The 27,635-nt window shown below is 38.9% G+C and overlaps 1 protein-coding gene across 3 annotated transcripts in view; it reads left to right on the top strand.

Annotated features, from left to right (window-relative positions):
• Nucleotides 1-27,635, top strand: part of LOC126326445 (nucleolar pre-ribosomal-associated protein 1) — a 170,176-nt gene that overhangs the window by 109,405 nt on the left and 33,136 nt on the right. For 2 of the 3 annotated variants that reach the window (XM_049995641.1, XM_049995643.1), the window contains exons 13-16: nucleotides 7,275-7,781; nucleotides 7,862-7,989; nucleotides 22,792-23,001; nucleotides 24,194-24,420. In XM_049995641.1, the coding sequence (XP_049851598.1) occupies nucleotides 7,275-7,781; nucleotides 7,862-7,989; nucleotides 22,792-23,001; nucleotides 24,194-24,420 (1,072 nt within the window). The remainder of the gene's footprint in view (nucleotides 1-7,274; nucleotides 7,782-7,861; nucleotides 7,990-22,791; nucleotides 23,002-24,193; nucleotides 24,421-27,635) is intronic. The other variant, XM_049995642.1, reaches the window with a different exon arrangement.

The following is a 27,635-nucleotide window of genomic DNA, read 5'->3' on the forward strand; positions in this document are numbered from 1 at the left end:
AAAGGAATAAAAATGGACCTCTTGGAACAATTAGTAATCTTCATACATAACAATAAAACACCCCACACCATCTTAAGTGAACAAATTGATTTAGAAAACAACCCATTCTTCCAAAATTTTAAAGAGCCCTTAAATTTGAAAACCCAATAAATACTGTACTCATTCACTCCCATACCCATTACCCACCTTGCTCGTAGCACCACACCTAAACACCATCCTCTCTACCTCTTTTTACACACACACACACACACACACACACACACACACACACACACACACACACACACACTCCATCCATTCCCCCCCCCCCCTCTCTCTCTCCCTCTCTCTCTCTCTCTCTCTCTCTCTCTCCCTCTCCCCCCCTCTCTCTCTCCCCCTCTCCCCCTCCCTCCCCCTTCCCTACCCTACCCTCCCCTCCCCTCCCCATATGTATACTATCCAGTTTATTGAGCAATGAGAAACATGCCAAACATAACTTCACTACCAGAAATATTGTCCTAAAGACTTTGTTGTAGATTTTGTAAATAGCATAAGAAATTTAACAATGTAAAATTATTATAATAATTTTTATAAAGAAAGTAATGTAATAAATATATATTGTATTACAAATACCACACAAAATGAAAAATGAGCAAAGAAAATTCTTTGGATACAACAGCCACACTCTTTGGTTTGTTTATATTTTGTAAAATGTGGGGGAGTCACCATCGGTGGAAAACTGCCTGTTTCACTTGATATTTAATGATACTTGTAAGCACACATTATGTTTTCCAGAGCAGTGCTTGCCACAAGAATGAAAACAGTGAGTAATACCATCAAATTAATCTTACAATCGTAATATTCTTTCCACATACAGTGCTCTCTTTTCCATCTCTGTATTTGCCACAGATGCATTACCCCCACAATACTCCAAATTAAATTGAATCATCTGATGATAAATCGCCAGGCAATTCGAAACCGGTCATGAATAAATAAAAATAGAAGAAAAAACAGTGATTGGTTTCAGTAATTACTGAAACGTTTAACAAGACAATCACAGAGTTCCAAATCCAGAATGGATAAAAGTTTTCTTTCGTCAGTTTCTTTTACTGCTTTCTTGGTGTATAGATTGAATGACATCAGGGTTAACTACAACTCTGTGTCACTCCCTTCCAACTGGTGCTTCCCTTTCATGCCCCTTGACTCTTATAACTGCCATCTGGTTTCTGTACAAGTTGTAAATGGCCTTTCGCTCCCTCTATTCTACCACTGCTACCTTCAGGATTTCAAAGAGAGTATACCACTCAATGTTGTCTAAAGCTTTATATAAGTGTACAAAGGCTATAAAAGTAGATTTGTCTTTCACCTATCTCGTAAGAGAAGTTGTAGATTCAGTAACACATGAGAAGTTCCCACATTTTTCCAGAATCCAAATTGAACTTCACCAAGGTTGGCCTGTACCAGCTTTTCCATTTTTCTGTAACGAATCATGATAGTTTAGTGATATCCACAGCTATCAGAACTTACTTTCTTTGGAATTGTCATTATTACATTCTTCTTGGTGTTAGAGGGTATTTTGCCTGTCTCATACACATTGCACACCAGATGGAGTTTTGTCATGATTTGTGTTCACAATGATGTTAGTAGTTCTGATGGAATGTTGGCCTACTCCTGGGGCCTGGTTTCTCCTTAGGTCCTCCAGTGCTCTGTCAAATTCTTCTTGCATTATCATATCTCCCATCTCATCTTCATCTGTGTCCTCATCCCTGTCTAGAATATTGCCTATACTGCCTTCACCATCCCATCTCTCACGGCTACCCATTTGTCTTCTACTGTATTCATTTCCCCTGTTCTAGTCAAGGCAATACTGACCCTACGACTTATCAAGAAGCTAGATTAAGGAAAGGCAAACCTATGTTTGTAGCATTTGTAGACTTTGAGAAAGCTTTTGACAATGTTGACTGGAATACTCTCTCTCAAATTCTGAAGGTGGCAGGGGTAAAATACAGGGAGCAAAAGGCTATTTACAATTTGTACAGAAACCAGATGGCAGTTATAAGAGTCGAGGGACATGAAAGGGAAACAGTGGTTGGGAAGGGAGTGAGACAGGGTTGTAACCTCTCCCCGATGTTATTCAATCTGTATATTGAGCAAGCAATAAAGGAAAGAGTCGAGGGGCATGTCACAGAATCTCCTGGTCCGGAAGCTGTGCCCTGAAGACCTTACAGCTCCAGTGCTGAATGATTTTTTCCCAGACTCCAGGTTGGTTGTCAGCCAAATTCTTTTGCCCATGCCAAGGTGCCAGGGTGAAACTTGGAAGCAGGCAGTTGTGGTGCTGGCTGTGGTGTCAGCATGAGTAGGCTCAAGAAGGTCTGGAGCTGCCGTCCATGTAGAAGTTCCACTGGACTTCTGCCTCCGATGGGTGTGGACCTGCAACTGCTCAAAAAAAAGTTAGCAAAGCATCGGTGGAGTGATTGTGGAGGTATTCTTCATCTGAATTTTGAAGGAGTGGTCCATCCTTATCCATTAGATTGTGGATTAAAGGGGCATTGGAATGTGGTGAATGCCATGCTGGGCACAGAAAGTATGAAACTCTTCACTACACAATTGTGGACATTGTCAGTTATAATCACTTCCATCACTCCTTCAACTGCAAATACTTTGATGGTATTGGTGGTTGATGTAGCACTGTATCGAACAGTGTACAGAAATCTGGAATAAGCATCAGCCACTATCAAGAACATGGCGTTAAACACTAGTTTGGCTAAATTAATGTTTACTCTGTCTCAAGGCGAGCACATGGTGGCCAAAAAGTAAATGAATGTTGTGGGGCTGCCTGCTGACTTTGGCAGGAGGGACACGTTTGGGTGAGTCGTTCAATCTCCTGGTTCAAGCCTGGACAGTACGTGATCCTGTGAGTCAGGAGTTTAGTTCAGGATACTACCCCAGTGACCTTGGTGCAATAGTTGCAGGAAGTGCTGACATAAAGAATAAGGAATGACCACTTGGGAGTGTCCCTCATTTGAAACGAGTAGAATTACTCTATTGATCAACATGAACTTATGGTGGGCATTAAAGAACTGACAGAATGCCACAGAAGCCTTAGGAAGTTGTTGTTCGGGCCATCCATGAAGTATGTGACTCTGGACCTGTTGGAGTACCTCATTGTTATTGGTTGCATCTGTGACTGACAAGCTGGTAATGGGAAGAGAATCTGTGGTGACTTCTCCTTCTTCATTGATGTGAAAACACAGAATTTCCTCTTTGTTGAACCATGGATCGGGTCCTCATGGAAGGCAGGAGAGGGTATCAGAGTTGGTAAGTTCAGTCGTGTTGCGGATGTAAATGTCATACTGGTAGCACACCAAAAATAAAGCCCAACACTGAGGCTTTGAGTAGTCTGGTCTGGAATCTTTGCTGCTGGATTGAATAAGGAGATCAGCAGTTTGTGGTCTGTGATGAGGTGAAACTTTATGCTAGAAACAAAAAGTGGAATTTCTTTAATGCAAAGATGATGGCCAGTGCTTCTTTTTCTATTTGGGGGTACCTGCATTGCACGTTGTCAATGTTTTCGATGCATAGGCTATAGGGTGCTCAGAACCATCTACCTCCCTGTGTGCTAGGACTGCTCCGACACCTGTATCAGATGCATCCTTTGCAGTAACTCTCTGCTTTGTTGGATCAAAATGTGCGAGGCAAGGGGCCATCAATAACTGGGATTTTAACCTCCGGAAGACACACTTGTAAACTTGGTGTCCACTGGAAAGGCACACTTTTTTTGCATAACTAGGACAAGGGGGCAGTTTCTGTTGCTCCTGTGGGTAAGAACTTTCGGTAATATGATATCTTCCCCAAGAAGGGCACGAAGCTGCATAAGTGTTGTTGGTCTGGGAAGTTTGAGTATGGCTTCAACATGTTTATTCAGTGGACAAATGTGTGAGCTGGAAATGACGTGGCCGAGGTACTCAGTCTACTGCTGGAAAAAACAATATTGTTTTTTTCTGCCTCCCTTAAGACACTGAATAAAGATTTCAAATTGTGAAGGTTTTCCTCCATGGTTTTCCTTGTTACAATGGTTTCCTCTAAACATTAATGCACCCATCCACTTGGAGTACAGATTGTTCCAAAAACTGTTGAAAAATGTGGGGGTCCTTCCATTGTCAAACATTAAGCATTTCAAATGATGAAGCCCATGCAGCATGTGAAGTGTAAAACTGTTGAGATTCTGCAACAAAGGGAAGTTGTGGGTATGTATCTGTGAGGTCTATTGTATATAAAAAGTTCCCAGCTTTTAATTTTGACAGAAATTCTTCTGGCTTAGGAACAGGACATGTCTCAGTCTCTAATTGGGCGTTGACAGTTACTTTCTCCAATGACTTTTCCACTTGACTAATGGGATAGTCCATTGACTGGAAGGAATAGGTTCTAGAACTCCAGTTGCAGTTAGACGATCCAATTCTTCGATTACTTGGTCTCTGAGAGCTAACGAAATGGTGCGGGCTCAAAAGTAGTGAGGCCGTTAATTATGTTTCAGTGCCAAGTGTGCCTCAAAATCCTTTGCAGTGTCAAGTACTGGGGTGAACAGGTCCTCAATCCTGGCAAAGTGTCTCTAAAAAGAGTACAGAACATCATCAGGTATCAAGTTGGCAGGACTGTGTATTGAAAATCCAAATTTCTGAAAAGAGTCCAGTCCAAACAAGTTCTCAGTGGAATCACTGTTAATGACTTGGAAGGTAATGTGGTGGGTGACATTATCATATGTCGTTAGCAGTTCGACTTGACCACGTACTGGGATGGTATGTTTATTGTATGCCATTAGATGTCTCTTTGTTTCTTGCGAGGCAGGAGCTCCAAGTTTCAAATAGATACTGTAATTCAGAATGTTTATGGCTGTGGCAGTGTCTGCTTGTAATTGAACTGGTTTCTTTGCCATTTGCACTTCTACAAAAAGACTGTTGGAGGTCTCGTGATGGTCTATAGTGGCTACCAGATAAACATCCATCTGTCGGATGGGAAGTTGTCTTGCCTGACAGGACTTATGACATACAGAAGCTCTGAAGGCTTAGATAAGGGGGCCAATTTGTAGCCAGTAAATCTCAGGTTTTGGTCAAGACAAAAACAAAGATTTCATGAGGCTGGCATCAGTTACTCTGAATGTGTGGAAATGCTCCAGTAATTTGTAGGCTTCCCTATCCTCTAAAGCCTCATCAAAGTAAGGAAAAGATGGCACTTGCTGAGTTGCTTGCAACTGGAGTTATCCTTGAAGAAGTGTTTGGAGCATGTTCAACAGCAGTTTCTGGTTCTCATCCTGCTGATAAATAAATTGTGTGAGTAGAACTCACCACCATTTTTATTGTCTTATAACCAGGAATAACACAATAAGTATATCACCATTCTACAGTTTATTGACACAACACTGAAATGAAATAATTCTGTTACCACGAACAAAGTTGCAGAGGAACACTTTATGGAAATTATATAAATTGATGGTGGTTGTACCATTGTCTGGGAAGTGCAAGTGAAATGCAGAATTCCAGCAGAAATCACATGTCCGTTGACATATTAAGCATAGTGAATATTGATGTCCAAGTTACAGTGTCACATTTGAATTCTAAGTCCAGAGTGCAGCCAGATCAACATCGAACAACAGGTCCACCACAGTGTAGCTCTTCCTAGTTGTGGAGTAGAACATAGCACAATGAGAACTCACTTGTAGATGTCAGTAGCGGCGTTAAATAAGGCTCCGTAGCTAACGGAGCTGGTTGCTGGGTTCGCTGTATTTTCGCAATGGCCAGTTGCTGAGTGTTATGGGTGGCCAATTGTTGTGGTTTGAAGCATGCACACATGAAGGCGGCCTGCAATGCTAGCAGCAGGCCGTGCACAAAGAAGTATGCCGCTGTTCGGTGCAGAGATTTAGTAGTGATGAATACCACAAGAATAATTCATTGTAGTGTTGAGGCATTGGGCAATAGGTAGGTACATATACAAGGTGTCAAAAGTTGTAGCTTAGCAGCTTTTGGAAAAACTATTCTTCAGAGTAAACAAACTCTGGAGAAGGTTATTGTCCAAAAGCTAAATTACATGTTCCAAATCTTGTTTCTGTGCCTGTCTAGTAGTCCAACACCTCAGGTGTGAATAGCTATCTTCACTCATCTCAATTGTATGTGTGGCACCCAGGACTTTTCTGTCTCTTTCTCCTTCTTAGAATCCTCCTATCAATACCCTCCACTGTTCCTTTCTTCATTGTGTACCACCCAACATCTATGTCCCATAACTTGCCCCCAAATCCAGTATGAACTTTCTTAACCTCCACCTGTTTCTTTCCTTCCTCTTCCCATTCCATACACTTTTCATTTTCGCGTAATGTGTGCTACAGGAGATTGTTATTTCCCCCAGTCCAGAAGAGAACAATGGCTGTGCATGTATAGGTTTGTGAGCTCTGTTGAAGAACCTGTTCAGAATCAAACACTGGAAACTCCAGGTAGGAAAATAAACAGCGTAGTGCTGCTTACCATAAAGAAGACAAGACAACCTCCACCGCCGGCTGGAATGACCAAGCAGTTCTATGCGCTTCAGCCTGGTTAGTTAGGTTTAAGTAGTTCTAAGTTTTAGGGGACTGATGACCTCAGATGTTAAGTCCCATAATGCTCAGAGCCATTTGAACCAACCTCCACCTGTTCCTTACCTCCCTCTTCCCATTCCAGACACTTTTCATTTTCCCTCAGTCCAGAAGAGAACAATGGCTGTGCATGTGTAGGTTTGTTTGCTCTGTTGGAGAAATTTGTTCAAAACCAAACCATGGAAACTCCAGGTAGGAATATAAACAGCATAGGAAAAGCGCTGCTTACCGTAAGGAAAACAAGACATGTTGCAGATACACACAGTTAAAAGACACTCACACATAGCTTTCAGCAACAGCCTTCATTTGCAAAACAAACCACACACACACACACAAACCTCAAGCACACATGATCACCGACTCCAGCATCTCGGACTGGATTTGGCAGTCGTGTGTGTGACGTGTGCTTGCTTTTGTGTGTGTGTGTGTGTGTGTGTGTGTGTGTGTGTGTGTGTGTGTGTGTGTGTGTGTGTAGGTGTAGGTGTTCTACTGCTGAATGCAGTGGCTGAAAGCTGTATGTGAGTCTCTTTTAATTGTGACTGTCTGCAACTTGATGTGTCTTTTTTATGGTTTGACTCAAAACCATTTGTATTGTAGTGCATAAATATGTGATTTTAAAACTGGCATGGTTGAAACTAAGCCAAAATGTTAGTTTTATGTTTTCTCTGTTTTTCAGATCATGAAACGTATTCAAAAATCCTGCCAGCAATATCAGAAAACATAACCCAAATGACAGTTGTTGACCAATTTTATTTAAACCTTATAAAAGCTGTATTTTTTAGTGCCTGGAAAAATGAAAATAAGAATACAGAACACATACTGTCATTTGTGAAGATGCTTCTACCATTAATTGTGAGAGTTTTGGAAGAAGGCACAACATCTGCTGCAGATCTGGTCATACTACCAGAATTGATAAATAATTGTGCTGACAAATTGAACTCTTTAACTGAGTTGAAAGTTTTGAAAGGGGCACAATTGTGGTTCAACTTTTGTCGAGTTTGTTTGAAATTTGGGCTACAAAATGAAAATGAATATCATTCAGTGCTACTTCCACTTCTCACCAGGTTCATCAGTGGCGTCTACGAAGAAAACAGCAATTCTGCTGAGGCAGTTACATTATTCCAAATGACTGTATCTCATTCAAGATTTCTCAGTGTTGTCCTTGGCAAAACTCAGGCAAAGGGTAAGGGCTTAGCTATCTCTAAACTACTTTTATTTTCAGCAGTTTGTCTTCTGGAATAACTTTGATTACATATTTATTAGGTAACCTTGTGAGACTGCTTTTGACGCTAGCAACAAGAGCACCCTCTGTCATGCTTCCAGAACATGTACCTGTCCTTTTGGGAGCATATGGTGCAACGTTATCTAGCACAGACCAATTGATTTTGCAGGTAATATGGAATATTCCAAACCTCAAAGTTCCTTGCATTCATATTTTGTTCTGTTCAAGATATTTATGTCTTAAGAAAATATATATGTGTATCAAATGAAGACGCAGTCAAGAAAACTAATGAACTGTTGACCAGAATTAGGGGCCAATACTTAACATCAGGAGGCAAAATGTACAGTACTCCCAGCAGGCAAATAAAAACAAATATAAAGGTAAAAGGAACAAATTGCTTAGCTTTTGGAAATAATAATTCCTTCATCAGGAAGAAGAGAGGAGTATGTTAGGTAAGGTAAAACAAGAAGGACATGGGACTGCCAGCCAGTGTGGTTAAGTGGTTCTAGGCACATCAGTCTGGAACAGCGCGACCACTATGGTCACAGGTTCGAATCTTGCCTAGGGCATGAATGTGTGTGATGTCGTTAGCTTGATTAGGTTTAAGAAGTTCTAAGTTCTAGGAGACTGATAACATCAGATGTTAAGTCCCATAATGCTCAGAGCCATTTTGACATGTGACTCAGACCGAAGGATGGGAGGGATCCACCTGTGATGAGGACAAGGATAGACAGGGAGTGTGAACCCTTTTTCACAATACAGGTGGGTCTGAGGAGAATATGTCCTTGACTTGAAGGAAAATTCAATCTCACCTCCGTAAGAAAGAAACTATTAGTTCCGAAAACTAAGTAATGTTTTCCTTTTACTTTTGGATGTGTCTTATTGCTGAAAATGCATACATATAACTTAAATGCTAATTCCTGCAATAACATGCTGTAATCAGACATATACTCCAAAATAACCATAAATTTAACAGAAAAATGAGAGAACCTTAAGCCTGACTGGAAGTTTTCTATGCTGCTTTCTGTTAATACAAAGCACCTCCAGTAGAAAGGTGCCAAGTGATACATTGTGGTTCTCATACGATTCTACAAACCTTTAGAGTCCATTGTCAGACTTTCCTTTTTCCCTTAACACTTTATGGTCTCTCTTTCTTTCAGCAACATAGAACATAAATTTAAAGAAATTATTGAGGAAGAAGAGAAGCATTTACTCAGTACATACCTTTATAGTGATGAATGGAGCAAGGTCTTTTCCTTTTTTGTCACAATGTCTGTGGCTTTCAAAACATCTAAAATAGTTCCTTTGACAGGAGAAGGAGAAAAGGCAAGTGGAAGGAAAAAAAAGTTCATATGTTAAATGGAAGAAAAAAGCCACTCAGAATACCAGATGTACAAGTTGGAGGAAAACAGTATTTCCTGTTCATTTTTGACCTTATCACTTTCCATTGACATATGGTATTCTTGCCAGCTGTATTCTTGCTGTTATATTCATATTTTTATACTCAATAATCTATTTTCACATCCACAACCATTGATTTTCTAGCCTGTCATTCACTGATCACAAGACCTGTCACATTGCTCTGCTTGGTGCATTCTTTTTTCTCCAGTATGAAAAATGTTGCCCATAATGGGCTGAACAATTAAATGTTTATTATTCATTGACCAATTTCAATTTTGTTTTGTTATTATCAAGCAAACTGTGAACTTAGCAAAACACAGGTAGAACAAAATGCATAACATGTATAAAAATATCAAACTGCTCTATATCGAGATAACTTGAGATAAAGCATAGTACTTACAGTCCTATAAACTCTGTCTAATGTGGCATTCTAGAGTTGTTGACTGTACTGCTAGATATCACCGTCTTTCTTGGATGATATTGTTAATGTTGACATTGTAATTCTGTCAGAGACAACAAAGGACTTGGAAGAGCAGTTGAACGGAATGGACAGTGTCTTGAAAGGAGGATATAAGATGAACATCAACAAACACAAAACGAGGATAGTGGAGTGTAGTCAAATTAAGTCAGGCGATGCTGGGGGAATTAGATTAAGAAATGAGGCACTTAAAGTAGTACAGGAGTTCTGCTATTTGGGGAGCAAAATAACTGATGATGGTTGAAGGAGAGAGGATATAAAATGTAGATTGGCAATGGCAAGAGCATTTCTGAAGAAGAGAAATTTGTTAAAATCGAGTATAGATTTAAGTGTCAGGAAGTCATTTCTGAAAGTATTTGTATGGAGTGTAGCCATGTATGGAAATGAAACAAGAATGATAAATAGTTTGGACTAGAAGAGAATATAAGCTTTCGAAATGTGGTGCTACAGAAGAATGCTGAAGATTAGATGGGTAGATCACATAACTAATGAGGAAGTATTGAATAGAATCGTGGAGAAGAGGAGTTTGTGGCACAACTTGACTAGAAGAAGGGATCGGTTGGTATGACATGTTCTGAGCCATCAAAGGATCATCAATTCAGTATTGGAGGGCAGCGTGGAGGGTAAAAATTGTAGAGGAAGGCCAAGAGATGAATACACTAAGCATATTCAGAAGGATGTAAGTTGCAGTAGGTACTGGGAGATGAAGAATCTTGCACAGGATAGAGTAGCATGGAGAGCTGCATCAAACCAGTCTCAGGACTGAAGACCATAACAACAACAACAACAACAACAACAACAACAACATCGTTGATGTGACTTGTCGCCTTCATCAACTGCTACCTGAGACTGACTGTCAGATGGGATGTGACCATAATTAATACCCTCAGCCTTACAGCTCCATGCACAATCAGCTCCTGGAGGCACTGCCCACAAGTGTCAGAGCTGCTCAATGCTCTGTGCACTGTCATTCCTGCTGCCTTCCCACTCCGTCTGTTGTCCATTCCTGCTGTCTTCCCACTCCATCTGAGATTCACAGCCACAGACAGCACCTTCTAATGAACGTTCACCTGATACTCCATCTGCACTTCCCTCCTGCTACCTTCCCACTCTGTCTGTAATCTGCTCCTGAAAGCACTGCCAATGAGTGTCCGTGCTATCAAACACTCCATCTGATGTCCATTCCACTACCTTCCCACTCCGACTCTTGTGTAGAATTGATGTTTTTGTGATCTGATGTCAACATTTATTGTAGTGTCATTGGCATTGAGAAACAGCCAAAATTGCTAACATTAAACTGTTCTCCATGGCCTGATAAAATCCCTGTCAGATACTACAAACAATTTGCACCTGAGGTAATTCACATTTTAACCACTTTGTACCATAGATCATGTGAACAAAAGATCTTCCCAGTGAAGGAAGCATAGGTCACACTCATGTACAAGGAAGGTAGCAGAAGTAATCCCCGAAACTTCTGTCCAGTCTCATTGATACCCATTTGTTGTAAAATCCTAGAAGATATTTTGTGTTCAAACGCAGTGAAGTATCTCAAACAGAATGAAGTCCTTGCCATGGTTCTGAAAACATCAATCAGTTGAAATACAGCTTGGTAAAACCCAACTCACAATTTTCTCAGATGACATTATGAGGTCCAGCGGGAGAAAATTATATGTCCTCTGCTTCGCAGAACACTTTTCCACTTTTTTCCTTTAAATGTAGACATATTGATGTTACTCAAGCTTACTGCAATGAGTAACTGAGGACTTTCATCCAACTGGTTTATTGTCGTATTGTGACTACATAGACCTTTCCATCTTACAGTATTTCATATGACTGACTTTCTCTTCTATCAAAAAGCCATTCTTTTTTTCTTGTATGACATTCTTAACATTTCCCCAAGGAAGGCCTCTGCTTGAAGCATTTGTGGGACAATGTACGGTGCTGGAGTCTCTCTGCTGCACCTGTGCCAACATCACAGCATCTATTACTGTGTCCGCTACGCTGCACAAAGTCCAATGAATAACTCAAACAGAAATTATGAAACACAAGCAGAAATTTAATCTCCTACATGTTATGGAATAAGTAACTAATACCAAAATCAAAACTTTATTTTATTGTTACTCGTGTTACATCAGACTTAAAATATTAATATTTACTCATTCATATTTAGTGTTGAGAGTACAGAAATGTTAAATCAAAGAATACATTAATGGGAAATACCTTAAACTAAAACCCTCGCAGATGCTACCCCTACAATTGAGCACATGTAATATGAGGGCTATCCACAAAGTACATTACGTTTTGGAATTAAAAAAAAATAAAGTATTGGAATTTTTTTTATATACAGATGAAAGCCACACTTAAATACTACTTTTGTACATAGTTGTCATTTAAATTAAGGCACTTATCATAGCGATGGAAGAGCTAGAGAATTCCTTCGTCGTAAAATTCAGCCGCCTGCGCCTTCAACTACGTGGCGACTGTCTTTTGGGACAGAAAAGATGTGATTTTTGTGGATTTCCTGGAAAGAGACACTACAATAAACTCTCAAAGGTATTGCCAAACTCTGCACAATCTCAGAAGAGCAATACAAAACAAGTGCAGGGGAAAGTTGGGCTCAAAGATCTTGCTGATTCTCGACAACGCCGGGGCCCAGATGGCAAATGCCACTCTTGAAATTCTCGAATCTTTTAAGTGGGAGTTGTTTCCTCATCCGCCGTACAGTCTCAACCTGGCACCGAGCGACTTCCACTTATTCGCAGCAATAAAGAAGTGGTTGGCTATGTGGCATTTTGATGATGACACACAGCTTCAAGAAGAGGTAACCACGTGGTTGAAGGCGCAGGCGGCTGAATTTTACATCGAAGGAATTTCCAAGCTCGTCCATCGCTATGATAAGTGCCTTAATTTAAATGGCAACTATGTAGAAAAGTAGTATTTAAGAGTGACTTTCATGTGTATATAATTTTTAAAAAAAATTCCAATACTTTATTTATTTTTAATTCCAAAATGTAATGTACTTTGTGGATAGCCCTCGCACTATTGACTAATTAACTATTTACATAGAAATAGAGAAACTTTAATATATACAGGGCATCTATCCTTGGAGTCATCAGGTGCATTTTCCTGGGTGCTTCTGGCAGATATTTGCAATTTCATTTTTGCAATGTGTATATAAACTCAACCCAAACAAATAGTGCTCATCATGTATTTCGTGCGATGTCCAGTGTCAACAGAAAGCATCTGTTTGTTTCCCATTACATACAAAATTATTTTTAAATCTGAATTTTATATGGCCATTCGATAGAGTGGACCCAGATTAGTCTAATACAATACTGTATTCATTTTATCGATGTGATTAAACAGGAACAATAAAACACAAGGAATAGCGAATATTTCAGCACTGGGATGACTGCCTTGACCTGCACAGATTGTTACAAGCCAAGCATGCAGCACTACTGATTTGATCCAGTATTGCTGTTCATTCTTCAAGTTTAACTGTCCCTGTGAATGCATTTCAATAAAACGAATAACACCTAATTTGGAACTGCACTTTCTGGTGGGCACTTTTATTTCTGTTTTAAAAATAATTTTGTTTGTAACGGAAAACAAACCATCATTTTCTGTTGACTTTGGATATTGTGTGAAAGATGGGATGAGCACTATTTGTTTGGGCCGACTCCAGCTACACAATGCTAAAACAAAATTTCAAATATCTGTGGAAACATGAGAGAAAATGCACGTGACAGCTCTCTTAGGGGAGAGATCCTGTATGCATACATATGATAGTGGAAAAATCCATTGTTGTCCAGGCGTTTGTTTATAGCTGTGCATCCCACGCCCGTACTAGGCAGTGTCTGGCCTTGTATTTAATGTTCATGATGTCATATCTCCTGAACTACATGTTGTACAATGATATAATTCTGTAGAGGCGTGTGTGGATATTGTGTGCAAAATGTTTTGTGAATAGGGTTAGTAGGAACAAAGTCATAAATTTAATAAACATCATGCACCAGTTTTTCATGTTTCTCACTGTTTATGATGTCACATCTCCTGAACAGGTTTTGTACATTGATATCGTGTTGTAGGTATATTTCAGCAGCATATGTCTATACTGCCTGCAAAATTTATTTTGAATAGACCTAGTAGCAAAGATGTAATTAATTTCTAGGTCATGCAAGATGCAGCAGTTTTTCACACAACTTATTTCTTATGATGTTGTATCTCCTGAACTACTCTGAGCTAACAAAAGTCATGGGCTACTTCCTAATATCATGTTGAACCTCCTTTTGCTCAGTGTAGTGCAACAAATAGACGTGGCATACACTCAACAAGTTGTTGGAAGACTCCAGCAGAGAAATTGAGCCACGCTGCCACTGAAGCCGTCCATAATTGCAAAAGGTTGCCGGAGCATGATTTTGTGCACAAAATGGCTTCTTGGTTATGTCCTTTAGACATTCAATGAGATTCACGTTGGGCAATTTTTCTGGAATGTTCGTCAAACCAATCTCGAACAGTTATGGCCTGGTGACGTGATGCATTGCTGTTTGGAAACATATGATGTCCATGAATAAGTGCAAATGGGTTCCAAGTACCCAATCATAACCATTTGTAGTCAATGATCGATTCAGTTGGATCAAAGGACCCAGTCCATTCCTTGTAAACATAACACACATTGTTAGGGAGCCACCACCAGCTTGCACAGTGCATTGTTGTTAATTTGGCATTGTGGAGTCTGCACCACACTCGAATCGTACCATCAACTCTTACCAACTGAAATTGGGACTCATCTGACTAGGCCCCAGTTTTCCTGTCAACCGATATGGTCATGAGCCCATTTTGTGCCATTAGGAAAGCTTCTCATGTCAGTCATCTGCTGCCATAGCCCATTAACGCCATATTTCACTGCATTGTCCTAATGGATATGTCCATCTTTCATCTCGTGTTGATTTCACCACTTTCACACAGTGTTGCTTGTCTGTAAGCTCTGACAACTCTCTGCAAATGCCATTGCTCTCGGTTGTTAAGTGAAGAACGTTAGCCAATGTGATGCATGCAGAAATAATAAATTATAATGCCATGCCTCATTCAGTGCTTTTACTGCATGAACAGTGGAAAAGAAGTAAGTTACAATCATTTTTTCTTTATTTATTTCTGAAGGTCAACTGTGAGCAAGAAAATTTTTTGTGAAGGTTTGAAGTAATATGTAAAGTTTGTTGCAAGTCACTAAATGCTCTCATTCTCAGGTACAGGAGTAGTAAAGTCTGGGAATTCATGTGTCACTTCTGTTTCACACACACGCAAGGGGTGTTCAATAAATAATGCAACTCATCTTTTCTGAAAGCAGGTCAGGACTCCCAATACACCATATTATTCCCCACATTTTTGCTGCAAAACCCTATTTTTCAACATAATCGTCTTTCACCACCTTACTGAAAGGGGCTGTATGCCTGCATGGTACCACTCTACTGGTCAACATCACAGCCAACGTCTTGCTGCATCAATAGCTTCCCCATCATCTATGTACTGCTTCCTGCAGAGTGGCCAAATAGATTAAAGTCATAAGATGTGAGATCCAGGCTGTAGGGTGGATGAGGAAGAACAGTCCAGTAAAATTTTGTGAGATCCTCTTGGTTGCACAGACTTTTGTGAAGTCTTGAATTGTCATGGAGAAGGAGAAGTTTGTTTGTTTTGTGCCAATAAACATGGTTTCTTCGGTTTCCTGACTCTAACACAATACACTTTAGAGTTGACTGTTGTACCAGAAGGGAGGACATAAAACAGAATAACCCCTTCAGAGCCTCAGAAGACTGTCGTCGTGACGTTACTGGCTGAGGGTGCGACTTTGAACTTTGTCTTAAGAGGAGTGTTGGTGTGGCACCACTCCATGGATTGCTGTTTTGTTTCTGGTTCATGGTGGTAAACACATGTTTCATCATTTGTGACAACATTGTTACAAAATTGTTACAATCAGCCCCTTAATCTGCAAGCATTTCCACATAAATTCTCCATCATTTCTGCTTATGCCATCTGTTAGGCGGTGAGGAACCTAACGGGCACACATCTTAAAGTACCCCAACTAGTGGACGAATGTGTCAGTGCAACCAACAAAGACTCCCAGTTGTGCAGCGAGGTGTCTGAGTGTGATCTATTGATCACCTTGAATGAGAATATCCACGCATTCCAACATTGCAGGAGTCACAGTTTTGTGCAGGCAGACAGCACTCGGGAGATTGGATAGATTAGTGCACCCTTGTTGCAGTGATGACAGATGTCTTGCCCAATGACTCACATTTGTTCACAGCCAGCTCTCTTTAGACATTCTGCATGTGATCTGGCTTTCCACCAAAGGAAACTCAATAATGTGTTCTACTTGGAATACACCACCATTACAGATGCCATTTTTAAGGCTACATATATCGCCACCACCTATCGGAACTTGATGAAACTATAGGGGCTGCAGGAGTATTCCACAATGTTCCACAGCAAATTCTGCATTTTGCAACCATAGTTGACCAAGAAAAAAAAGTGTTTCTTTTCTTATTGAACACCTCTTATACATACATACAACCATTTTAGTAATATATGGCTATCACATAGCCAGAAAGGATTCAATAAAGAATTTTGTTAATGGAATCAGTCTCGCCAATGTAATTTTTATAGACAGAAATTGTCTTTTGTAATGCACTACACATGTATTAGATTAGATTAGATTAGATTAATACTTGTTCCATAGATCATGAATACGACACTTCGTAATGATGTGGAACGTGTCAGGTTAATAAAAGATGTCTGTACAAGAAATTACATTACACAAAATATTGCATGACACTAATGATTAAGTTAGGTTTTTTTTTTTTTTTTTTTTTTTTTTTTTTTTCTTAGTTTATATCTAAAAATTCAGCCAATGAGTAGAAGGAGTTGTCATCTAAAAATTCTTTTAATTTATTTTTAAATGTTAGTTGGCTATCTGTCAGGCTTTTGATGCTGTTTGGTAGGTGCCCAAAGACTTTTGTGGCAGCATAATTTACCCCTTTCTGTGCCAAAGTCAGATTTAACCCTGCATAGTGAAGATCATCCTTTCTCCTGGTGTTATAGGTATGCACACTGCTATTACTTTTGAATTGGGTTGGATTATTATCAACAAATTTCATAAGGGAATATATATACTGTGAGGTTACTGTGAGGATCCCTAGATCCTTAAATAGATGTCTGCAGGATGACCGTGGGTGGGCTCCAGCAATTATTCTGATTACACGTTTTTGTGCAATGAATACTTTTCTACTCAACGATGAATTACCCCAGAATATGATGCCATACGAAAGCAGTGAATGAAAGTAGGCATAGTAAGCTAATTTACTGAGATTCTTATCACCAAAATTTGCAATAACCCTAATAGCATACGTAGCTGAACTCAGACGTTTCAGCAGACCATCAATGTGTTGCTTCCAGTTTAACCTCTCATCAATGGACACACCTAAAAATTTTGAAAATTCTACCTTAGCTACAGACTTCTGTTCAAATTCTATATTTATTACTGGAGTTGTGCCATTTACTGTACGGAACTGTATATACTGTGTTTTATCAAAATTTAAAGAGAGTCCGTTTGCTGAGAACCACTTAATAATTTTGTGAAAAACATCATTTACAATTACATCACTTAGTTCTTGGTTTTTGGATGTTATTACTATACTTGTATCATCAGCAAAAAGAACTAACTTTGCATCTTCATCAATGTGGAATGGTAAGTCATTAATGTATATCAAGAACAGTAAAGGACCTAAGACCGAACCCTGTGGGACCCCGTGCTTGATAGCACCCCAGTTTGAGGAATCAGCTGTTGTTTTAACATTACACGAACCACTTATTTCAACTTTCTGCATTCTTCCAGTTAAGTATGAATTAAACCATTTGTGCACTGCCCCACTCAAACCATAATGATTTAGCTTATCTAAAAGAATTCCATGATTTACACAATCAAAGGCCTTTGAGAGATCACAAAAAATACCAATGGGTGATGTCCGGTTATTCAGAGCATTTAATATTTGATCAGTGAAAGCATATATAGCATTTTCTGCTGAAAAGCCTTTCTGAAAACCAAACTGACATTTTGTTAGTACTTTATTTTTACAAATATGGGAGGCTACTCTTGAATACATTACTTTCTCAAAAATTTTTGATAGAGCTGTCAGAAGAGAGATTGGGCGGTAGTTGTTGACATCCGACGTATCCCCCTTTTTATGCAATGGTTTTACAATGGCATATTTCAGTCTGTTGGGGAAAACACCCTGCTCCAAAGAGCTATTACATACGTGGCTGAGAATCCTACTTATCTGTGGGGAACAAGCTTTAAGTATCTTGCTGGAAATGCCACCAATTCCGTAAGAGCTTTTACTTTTCAGTGAGTTTATTATTTTACTGATTTCAGGGGGAGAGGTTGGTGGAATTACAGTTGTTTCAAACTGCGCAGGTATGGCAGCCTTGCCTCTTCTAGTGAAGATCTAGATCCTATTTTCTCCACAACATTTAAAAAATGATTATTCAAAATATTTTCAATTTCTGATTGTTTGTTAGTGCACTTGTCATTCAGTTTTATTGCACCAAAGTCTTCCTGTGCTCTTGGTTGCCCTGTTTCCCTTTCAATAATATTCCAAATTGCTTTAATTTTATTATCAGAGTTACTGATCTCAGACATGATACACATGCTTCTGGACTTTTTAATAACTTTTCTTAGTACCGCACAATAGTTTTTATAATATTGAACAATTTCGGGGTCAGTACTCCCTCTTGCTGTTAGATACATTTCTCTTTTACGGTTGCAAGATATTCTTATTCCTTTAGTTAGCCAAGGTTTTTTATATGTTTTCTTGGAATTATGTTTAACTATTTTCTTGGGAAAACAATTTTCAAATACCCTTAAAAATGTATTGTGAAATAAGTTATATTTCAAGTTTGCATCGGGTTCCTTATACACTTCATCCCAGTCTAGCTGCTGTAGGCTTTCCCTAAAGTTTGCAATATTTATATTGTTAATTGAACGCACTGCTTTGAAAGTCTGATTTATTATACTGCATGGAGCTATGTCATGTACTGTAACAAGCTGTGCACTATGATCTGAAAGACCATTCTCAACAGGATAAGCATTTATGTCCTTAAACTTATCTTGGTCTATAAAAAAGTTATCTATCAATGTACTGCTGTTCTTTGTTATCCGAGTAGGAAAATCAATGACGGAGCTCAAATTGAAAGAACTGAGTAATACTAAAAGGTCATTCTTCCTATTACACTCTTTCAGGGAATCAACATTGAAATCCCCACAAATGATAATTTGCTTCCCCCTGTCTGACAGATAGCACAACAAAGCATCCAAGTTTTCTAGAAAAAGCTGGAAATTCCCTGAGGGGGACCTATACACTGTTACAATTATGAAAGTGCCATCATTTAGTTTAAGTTCAGTGGCACATGCTTCCATATGTTGCTCTACACAAAATTTTTTAGTTTCTAAATTTTTTGCACTGTGGAAGCTTTTGACATATATGGCAACTCCTCCTCTCATCATATTATCTCTACTTACATGTGCCCATTGATGCTAACCTTTTGCATATCAGTGACAATGTGATGCTCAGACAGGCATAGTATATCTATTACATTCTTGGTTTCTATATCTTCTAAACAAAGCAGAAGCTCATCAATTTTATTCTTCAATCCCCCAATATTTTGATGAAATATACTAACAGTATTTTTCACTTTACTTTTGTGAGTATCTTAAACTTTTTTAACATCTTTAGTACTTGCCTGGCTGAGTTTCCCACTGGACACTGATCTTACACTAAAAAAAAGAGTTTCCACCATGAGATGTAGTTCCTCCCCCCTTCAAATTTCCTGCTATCAGCCCAGCCAGTTTACCCTTCCCTTTCCTGTTGAGGTGTAGGCCATCTCTAGTATAGTCCCACCTACAGAGTGAATCAACAGGAACCACACCGATGTGTGACCCTGCACCAGATCCAAGTAGCCGTTCCAACTCCAAATTAACTCTCCTGACAGAAGAGGTCAAATGAGGTCGGTCGTGGCGCTCCAGAACCGACACAAACCCAACACTGGTATGATTCGATGCCGATGCAATCTTTGCCAGGTCACACTTTATGCTGTACCCCGGATCTCTGTCAATACTGTTGCCCGGCCCACCCACAATAACCACGGTGTCTTCCTTAGTAAAACCTTTACATAGTGAACCTAAATCTTCTGTAACCTGCCCAAGTTCAGCACTAGGTTTGAAAAAACTTGTTACCTGGTAATCCAACCCTAATTCATCCTGCAGAAGTTGGCCCACACCCCTAGCATGCGAACTACCTAGCAACAAGACTTTCTTTCTCTTTGCAGACTTCCCTACATTCTTAATCAATTTGCTGCTGAAAGCTTGTTGAGCCCTGTATGTATTCATTAATTCGGTTTCATCATTAAATTCTCATCCCGCTCTTCCTCTTCTTCTCCACCTTCCCCATTTTCCCACTTTGTCTTCCTCCACTCTCCCTCCACCCCCCCCCCCCCCCCCCTCTCTCTCTCATCTGCTATTGCCTTTGAACTCCTTTTGTCTTGTTGTCTTGTTACTGAGTCATCTGTCAAATGACTACCCTTGCTCTCTTCCACTACACGCTCCTTACCTTGTACATCCTTTCTAACTTCCCCTCACCTCCATCAGCCCAGGCAGCTGCTTTCAATAATCAATAATCCATCTTCCCACTGCTGTGGGAGTGCTGATTTGTGTGACTGTGTGGTTGTGTGTCTGTTTGTGTGTGGTATTATTAGAAAAGAGCAAGAGCTCTAAAGCTAGTGTGAATACTGTTTTCATCTGTGTGCTTCAGTGCTCCACACATCAAGTCTGCTTTAGCTGAGTTGTTGCCATTCACCTATTTTGCGTAAAAGTACATTTTGATTTATACAATTGCTGTGTGGATCTCTGTATCTTCAGAATTTGCCAGAAAACTGAATAGATATAGTTGAAGCATATTTTCTGATTTGAGTCAGGATGTTACTCAACAGCTATGTTTTATTTACTTGTAAGTTTCTGATCTGGACCATACCACTCCCTGACAGAGCTCTGAAATTTGACTTCCGTTTCTTTGCTTTCAACATATACATTTCCCTTTCCTCCTCTGTAAGTGTGCATAGCTTGAAGGGATTATAGTTTATTCATCACTTATTCTACAATTCCTCACTTGGGCATTTATGGTATTTACATAACAGAAAACTCCCTCTTACTCATCTTCATAATCTTTTGATTGTTGTGTTTCACCCATCCTTATCAATATTAATGTATATGTTTGTAAGATAGAATGTAGTCTCATTCTCAAGACTGACTCCAAAATAAATGTCTCATACTATAGAGGACTGCATGCTGAAGAAATATTTTGGGACAGCGTGAAACTTTGCTTGATTAACAATTGAACACATTTAATTTTCCTGTCCAATGTCAGCTGTAGAAGAGTAGAACTATAATTTTTATTTTTGTATGTTTTCTACATGTGTTCCTTTGTTTATGCTTTGTTTTCTGATTATTGATATTCCAATCAGGATCTGTGTAGTTATTATCCTAATTATGTCCATGTTCTTTAGTGTTGTAATTCGGTGAAGCAATAAGTGTGGAAATAGGAACACTTCTTGTTCAGTAATTAAATAAATTGTTTAACTTATTGGCCTTCTAGTAAAAATGTTGTCAGTTATTATTTTGTCATGTCATCTTCTTAAAGTTATTACTTTTCACCACTCCTATTTTATGCTTTGCAACTTGTTGCCATTTTGTGTGTTAGGTGGATGGGGTGATTATACATAGTCCAGTCACATTAGTGTGATGACCTATCAAAAGTTTGAATACCCACTGGTTGCAGCAAGGACCTGAAGAAAGAGTGCCAGGGAGGTTCTGGAAGGTACCAATAGGGATGTAAAGCTGTGCCGACTCTAGTGCCATGACATCTGTGCTAGGTTTCATAGTTGAGCACCCATGGCGCAAACAGCTCAATCAAGGTGGTTCCATTGATTCTCCATTGGGTTTTAATTTGGGGGGGGGGGGGGGGGTTGGTGGTCAGGGGAGTATGTTAAACTCATCCTCGTGTTCTTTGTACCACACATGTAAGCCGTGTGACACGTTGCATTGTTCTGCTGGCGTATATAATCATGCCAAAGAAGAGCAAATTAAATATAAGGTGGACATGGTCCCCAAGGATAGGTGCATATTTGTGTTGATCAATTGTGTCTTCCACAATGATGAGATCACCCAGGAAATGCCATTAAAACATTCCCCAGATTATAACCGTCCTTCCTCTGGGCTGTACTCTTCTGACAATTGTTACAGGGTGTTTGCCATCTGTCTGGTGGAGCATAAACATGATTCACCTGAAGAGGCAACCTGCCGCCTCAACGTGGGCATTCAGTTGCAGTAGTGGGTGTGCAAGTTCCAGTCTTCATTGCCAATGGACAACAATCAGCATGGGTGCTCAGACTAGGCACCTACTGCAGATGCCCATATGCAGCAATGTTCACTGAGCGTTTGTTGGGGAGACACTGTTGGTAGTATCTAGGTTCCTCTGGGTGGATGTTCAGTTGCTCAACAATTGTACATCTATTTGCCCGTACACATCTCTGCAGTTCATCAGTGACCTTTGGTGCACCACAGTTACCTCAGCACCAGTTTTGCATTGCATCATTTTGCCAACACAGCATACTTCAAGCATGGCAGCAAGTGAACAATTTACAAAGCTAGCTGCTTCAGAAATGTTTCCACCCTTGGCCCGAAAGCCAATGATCATACACCTTTGGACCTCAGATAAATCTCTCTGTTTTTGTGTAATGACAATGACTGCACTGTTTTCCACATCCCATGACTTACTTTATATATCTTCCACTACTTGTGCTGCCATCTTCCATCTGTGAGTGGTTATTGCATGCTGACATCGAACACAGGCAGTTGTCACATTAATGTGACTGGACCATGTACATTTTGCTGCATGTATAGCTGGTTTGTGGTGGTAATTTTCCTCAAGCCCATATTATTTATCAAAGTGAATATGTACTGTTATATTCTGTGTGTTCATTCAGTTGTTACAGAAGTATGAATCGTCAGGTGTGACACTTGAGAGATGCCAGCCATATTTATGGGGCGAGGCAGCAGTGAATCATTATAGTGTGAGAGTCCAAGGTAGCTCATCTCTTTGGCAGCAGCCCCACGCCAATCAAGTGCTAGATATGTTGGATTCTGCTGTTCTGCAGACAACAGTTTCAAGATTTCCCTGTGAGAGAGATGTACAGGTAAGATTAATACTAACAAAATGGCTCTGAGCACTATGCGACAACTTCTGAGGTCATCAGTCGCCTAGAACTTATAACTAATTAAACCTAACTAACCTAAGGACATCACACACATCCACGCCCGAGGCAGGATTCAAACCTGCGACAGTAGCGGTCGCTCGGTTCCAGACTGTATCACCTAGAAACGCACGGCCACTCCGGCCGGCTTAATACTAACAGCTGCATTTGTTCATGAAGTTAACTGTTCCTTTTTTAAAAAATTTTGTAGCATTGTGGCACGAGCCATAGGAATTTAATATTAAAGATGAAATGTTTATAGTGACAGTGAACTGGAATAATTTTCAATTTAGTGTAACTTTGAGACTTTGAACCTTTGCTTTCAGTTGTTAATAATTAAACTTTAGGAATGTGCACACTGTTTGCGTAAGAATATATTATTTTTATGTTCGTTTCAGTGGTCTGGTATTCAACTTTATTTCATTGCACATTTTCGATTGCATCTTTTGTCTACAGCATTATTCACCCATTGAATGATGATGTACAGTGTTTATGACACTTTTCTCATTCAGAAAGAGCAAATTTAAACCTCTGTCAAACAATTCAGGTTTAGGTTATATGTCATTTTCCATTATTACTTACATGTAATGTCAGTATGTGTCCCTAGACAAATATAGCTAATTCCCTTCCCAATCCCTGTTCAATTGAAGCACTTGCTCCACCTCCAATAACCTCATTGTTGCCATGTGATTCCTGTTGCTGAAGTACTCTAAGAAGTGTAACTGGTCAGATACACTTGTATGGTTACGATATTAACTGTCACTGGGGGGGGGGGGGGGGGGGGGGGGGACACTGTACGCAGATCAATACACAAGGATGTAGTTTAATAGTTTATGTGTATGACTTAGAAGTTCTGAGGGTAAGTACCAAGCTATGCACTTAAAGGTTCACATCTTATAATCAGTTGGTTCAGCTTTTTTCTGTCTTTGAATGTGGCTTTAATCTCTAGTACCACAGTTCTTACTGTGTTGACAAAGCAGCTTGAACTGTGGTTTTGATCCCCAAAAAATCTGAGAACCCATCTGAAACTGACTGAAGGAGCTAATTCACCAATCCTTGTGCCCTAACATTTTTGCTATTATTTACACAGTCTTTAAATTTAATACTATAAAATATCAATATGTTTGCTTGTCAGGTTTTAAATAATATGCATCATGACGACTCAAGTATTTATGATCCTGCATTTATCTTGCCTCTGTTGAGTAAGTTGCTGGCTCCAGAATCACCAGTAAGACCACAAAAGGTCATTCACAGTGATGCACTGGCATTAGTTCTTGCTGCTCTTGGGAGTGAATGTAACACAACTAGATCAGCAGCTTGGCATGTAATTGGACAACTCTACACACATCTTGAAGCTACCAAGTAAGTTTTAAGAAATATGGAATTTCTCTGTTACCATCTTTATATATATGAAACTCATTTTCCACTGTAATATTATTAGTGTATGCTGAATCTTCGGGAATGTATTACAACGCCAAACTGAAAGTTGTGTTGATTAAACAGTCAGTCATATTGCACTGTATTAAAAGCAGTAAGCACTTGGTTCTTATAAAGACTATAAATCGGAAAGTTAGCATAAAGTTGATTTTCATTTTTTACCAGTTTTGCAAAAGAAACATAGTATTGTGAAAGTACTATACACCATTGATGAGAGAGACTGCTTCACAACATTGTAAAGGTGAAACACCCTACATTTTCATCCCAAATGCTACAAATATTTGTTTGCACTCAAACTCCTGTAATCCATACACTTATTATTTTATCATCTAAGATGCAAATATTTGCACAAGTCATGTGACAGATAAAATCAAATCTCAACCGCATTCATATTCAGGTTAAATCCTTCAACTTCACCCAGTAACTGACTTGACCACATTGCCTATTTGAACAAAATGCACCCACTTTCCTGTAAGTGCTTGAACAGGAAGACATCAGTTGGCACGTGGTTGAGTGTGTGAAGGTAGTATCTGCAAACGTCATTGATTACTGTGACATACAGTTGTGGTGGTACTTGTCATTAATTTCAGCCCCAGTCACAGTAACAGTTGTATTGAAGTAATGAACTGTAGCATAAGAAGAGTAAAACCATTTATTAATAAAATTATTTCAACATCAGATTGAGCTATGTGTTTTGATGGGGTGAATAACTGTTGATGAAAAATCGTTACTAGGCCAGTTGGTTTGGGCTTGTGGAGCATTATTTATTATCATTCACTACATCTTTTCTCATGACCAGCGTACTCTTTCTTTACTGACTTTGTTAAATGATTGGGTGTCTAAATAAGATGGCATTGACATTTCATCGACTGTATTAATCTTCAGTAACAGTCAAATATGTCGTATCAAACAGCACTAGTTAATTTCTATAAAACCAACCTTCACACCACATAAGCAATTGTTGTTAGTCTGCTATCACTGTAATTATATATTTAGCCTGTCCATACCCATTATTCAGTTCTGACCGTGATACAACACAGTTAAATTCTGTAATCTTTCCAATGCACGTATATATATTGTGACAACACTCAACCCATCCTATAGCAACCAGTTCTATTACCTATTATCAGCTGTAGGATTCAACAACAGTGCCAATTATTCTAAAATGCTTGAGTTGAATAAAAGAAAAAATACTGTACATAACCTCAGGGTGCTCGTAATGCACATTTTTTGTAATTTATGTAAAAAATTTAACATAAAAGGAAGACTTCTTTATGTGGGAGATTTCTGCCACATGTAGTGTGTTACTTCTCATTTTATGAGACCATGTACTGGCAAACAGATATCATCAAATATATTTTTAGTTATATAGCCACGGATAAAGCATAATCTCCCATCTGCAGGTTATTGCCAGGAATATTTATTATTACCATCTTGAAAGTTTTGCAATTTTAACAAATATTTTTGTTGCTATATTTCCAGTCAGTGATATAACTTATCTTTGTGCCTGAGAGATTAGTTGACTTAAGAAATTTGTTTCATCAACATTTTGTAGTCTGTGGCATATTCAGGATTGTTATATCACTTCTCTTTTCTTTTTCCGTAATGTTTATCATATTTGAAACTTTGTCAGGAATTTCAGTTGCAGATATTTACATAATTTTGCAATGATAGCTCCAGTACATTATCTTGTTTTCACGTATCTTGTAACTTTGTAAAAAAATTTATCCTTCTTTTTCGTGTTTTGTATGTTTCTCACAAAGAAGATGGGAATCAAAGTAAATTTTTTGTACATTGTAGTTTTCCTCATTTTACAAATAAAATAGGTTTCACTTTCTTCCTGTAAGAGAAACACAGTCACAGCTAGTTCCTTTCGCGTTTCACAATAAGTCATATAACAAATATCCTTTCAGATTGAGATGCAATTGGCATCTGAATGTTACAGGAATTAAAATCATACACTTTTTTTTCATTTTACAGAAATGTTAATAATGGTCACAGGGAATTAGAACAAAATGACAATATCTTCTCACAGTCACTGGCCATTGGTGTAAGGTGTCACTCTGGTGTGGCAGTGGTCCCCTCCAAACAAAATATGTGTTGTCATGTTGCTCTAATCCCTGCTCGTTGAACATGAAATATAAAAATAAACATTTTGTTGTTATTTCATAAAATTATGATGTGTTAAAACTCATAATATATCTTCAAAGAAATATCTTCCTTACATAGTTGACAAAGATAACCATGTGATAAAAATTCTGACATATTACACATCCCTAAAATGTAAAAGAACATATCAAAACAGCCATTTAACTTCTCTACCATGTGCCCTCATTTACAACAACTCATGTCATCAAAAACTTAACATATAGAAGAAACAAAAATTTTCTGTATCTGTACATACTTTCCTCCAGTTGGATTAATGTCTACACATAAATTGCAGACACTGTCAGAAATTAATATTATAGTTTACTCTCAAGGAAATATTTAAAATGACATGAAAATAATGCAAAGAAAAATGTGGCATAAAAAAGCATAGTTTCTTACACAATAACAGAAAAAAACATTGTATGACTATTTAAGTTGTTTACTTACCTGTTAGTGTGAAATAATAAAGCGACATGTACAACAAACATATTAAGAGAACATCGTACTTTTGCAATTGCTTGTGTATGATTAGTGGAAAAAAGTAACATGTGAACACATTACTTAAATAAAAAAAGTGACAGACAAAGTGGACAGTTATCAAAATAATGAAAGAATTATATCAAAAATGATGTGACTTACCAAACAAGAGCACTGGCAGGCCGATAGACACACAAACATACACGCAAAATTCAATCTTTCGCAACCAACGGTTGCTTCTTCAGGAAAGAGGGAAGGAGAGGCAAAGACGAAAGGATGTGGGTTTTAAGAGAGAGGGTAAGGAGTCGTTCCAATCCCGGGAGCGGAAAGACTTACCTTAGGGTGAAAAAAGGACAGGTATACATTCGCGCGCACACACACACACATATCCATCTGCACATACACAGACACAAGCAGACATTTGTAAAGACAAAGAGTTTGGGCAGAGATGTCAGTCGAGGCGGAAGTACAGAGGCAAAGATGATGTTGAATGACAGGTGAGGCATGAGTGGCGG

The sequence above is a fragment of the Schistocerca gregaria genome, chromosome 2, assembly GCF_023897955.1.
Source record: "Schistocerca gregaria isolate iqSchGreg1 chromosome 2, iqSchGreg1.2, whole genome shotgun sequence".
In the NCBI taxonomy this organism is placed as follows: domain Eukaryota; kingdom Metazoa; phylum Arthropoda; class Insecta; order Orthoptera; family Acrididae; genus Schistocerca; species Schistocerca gregaria.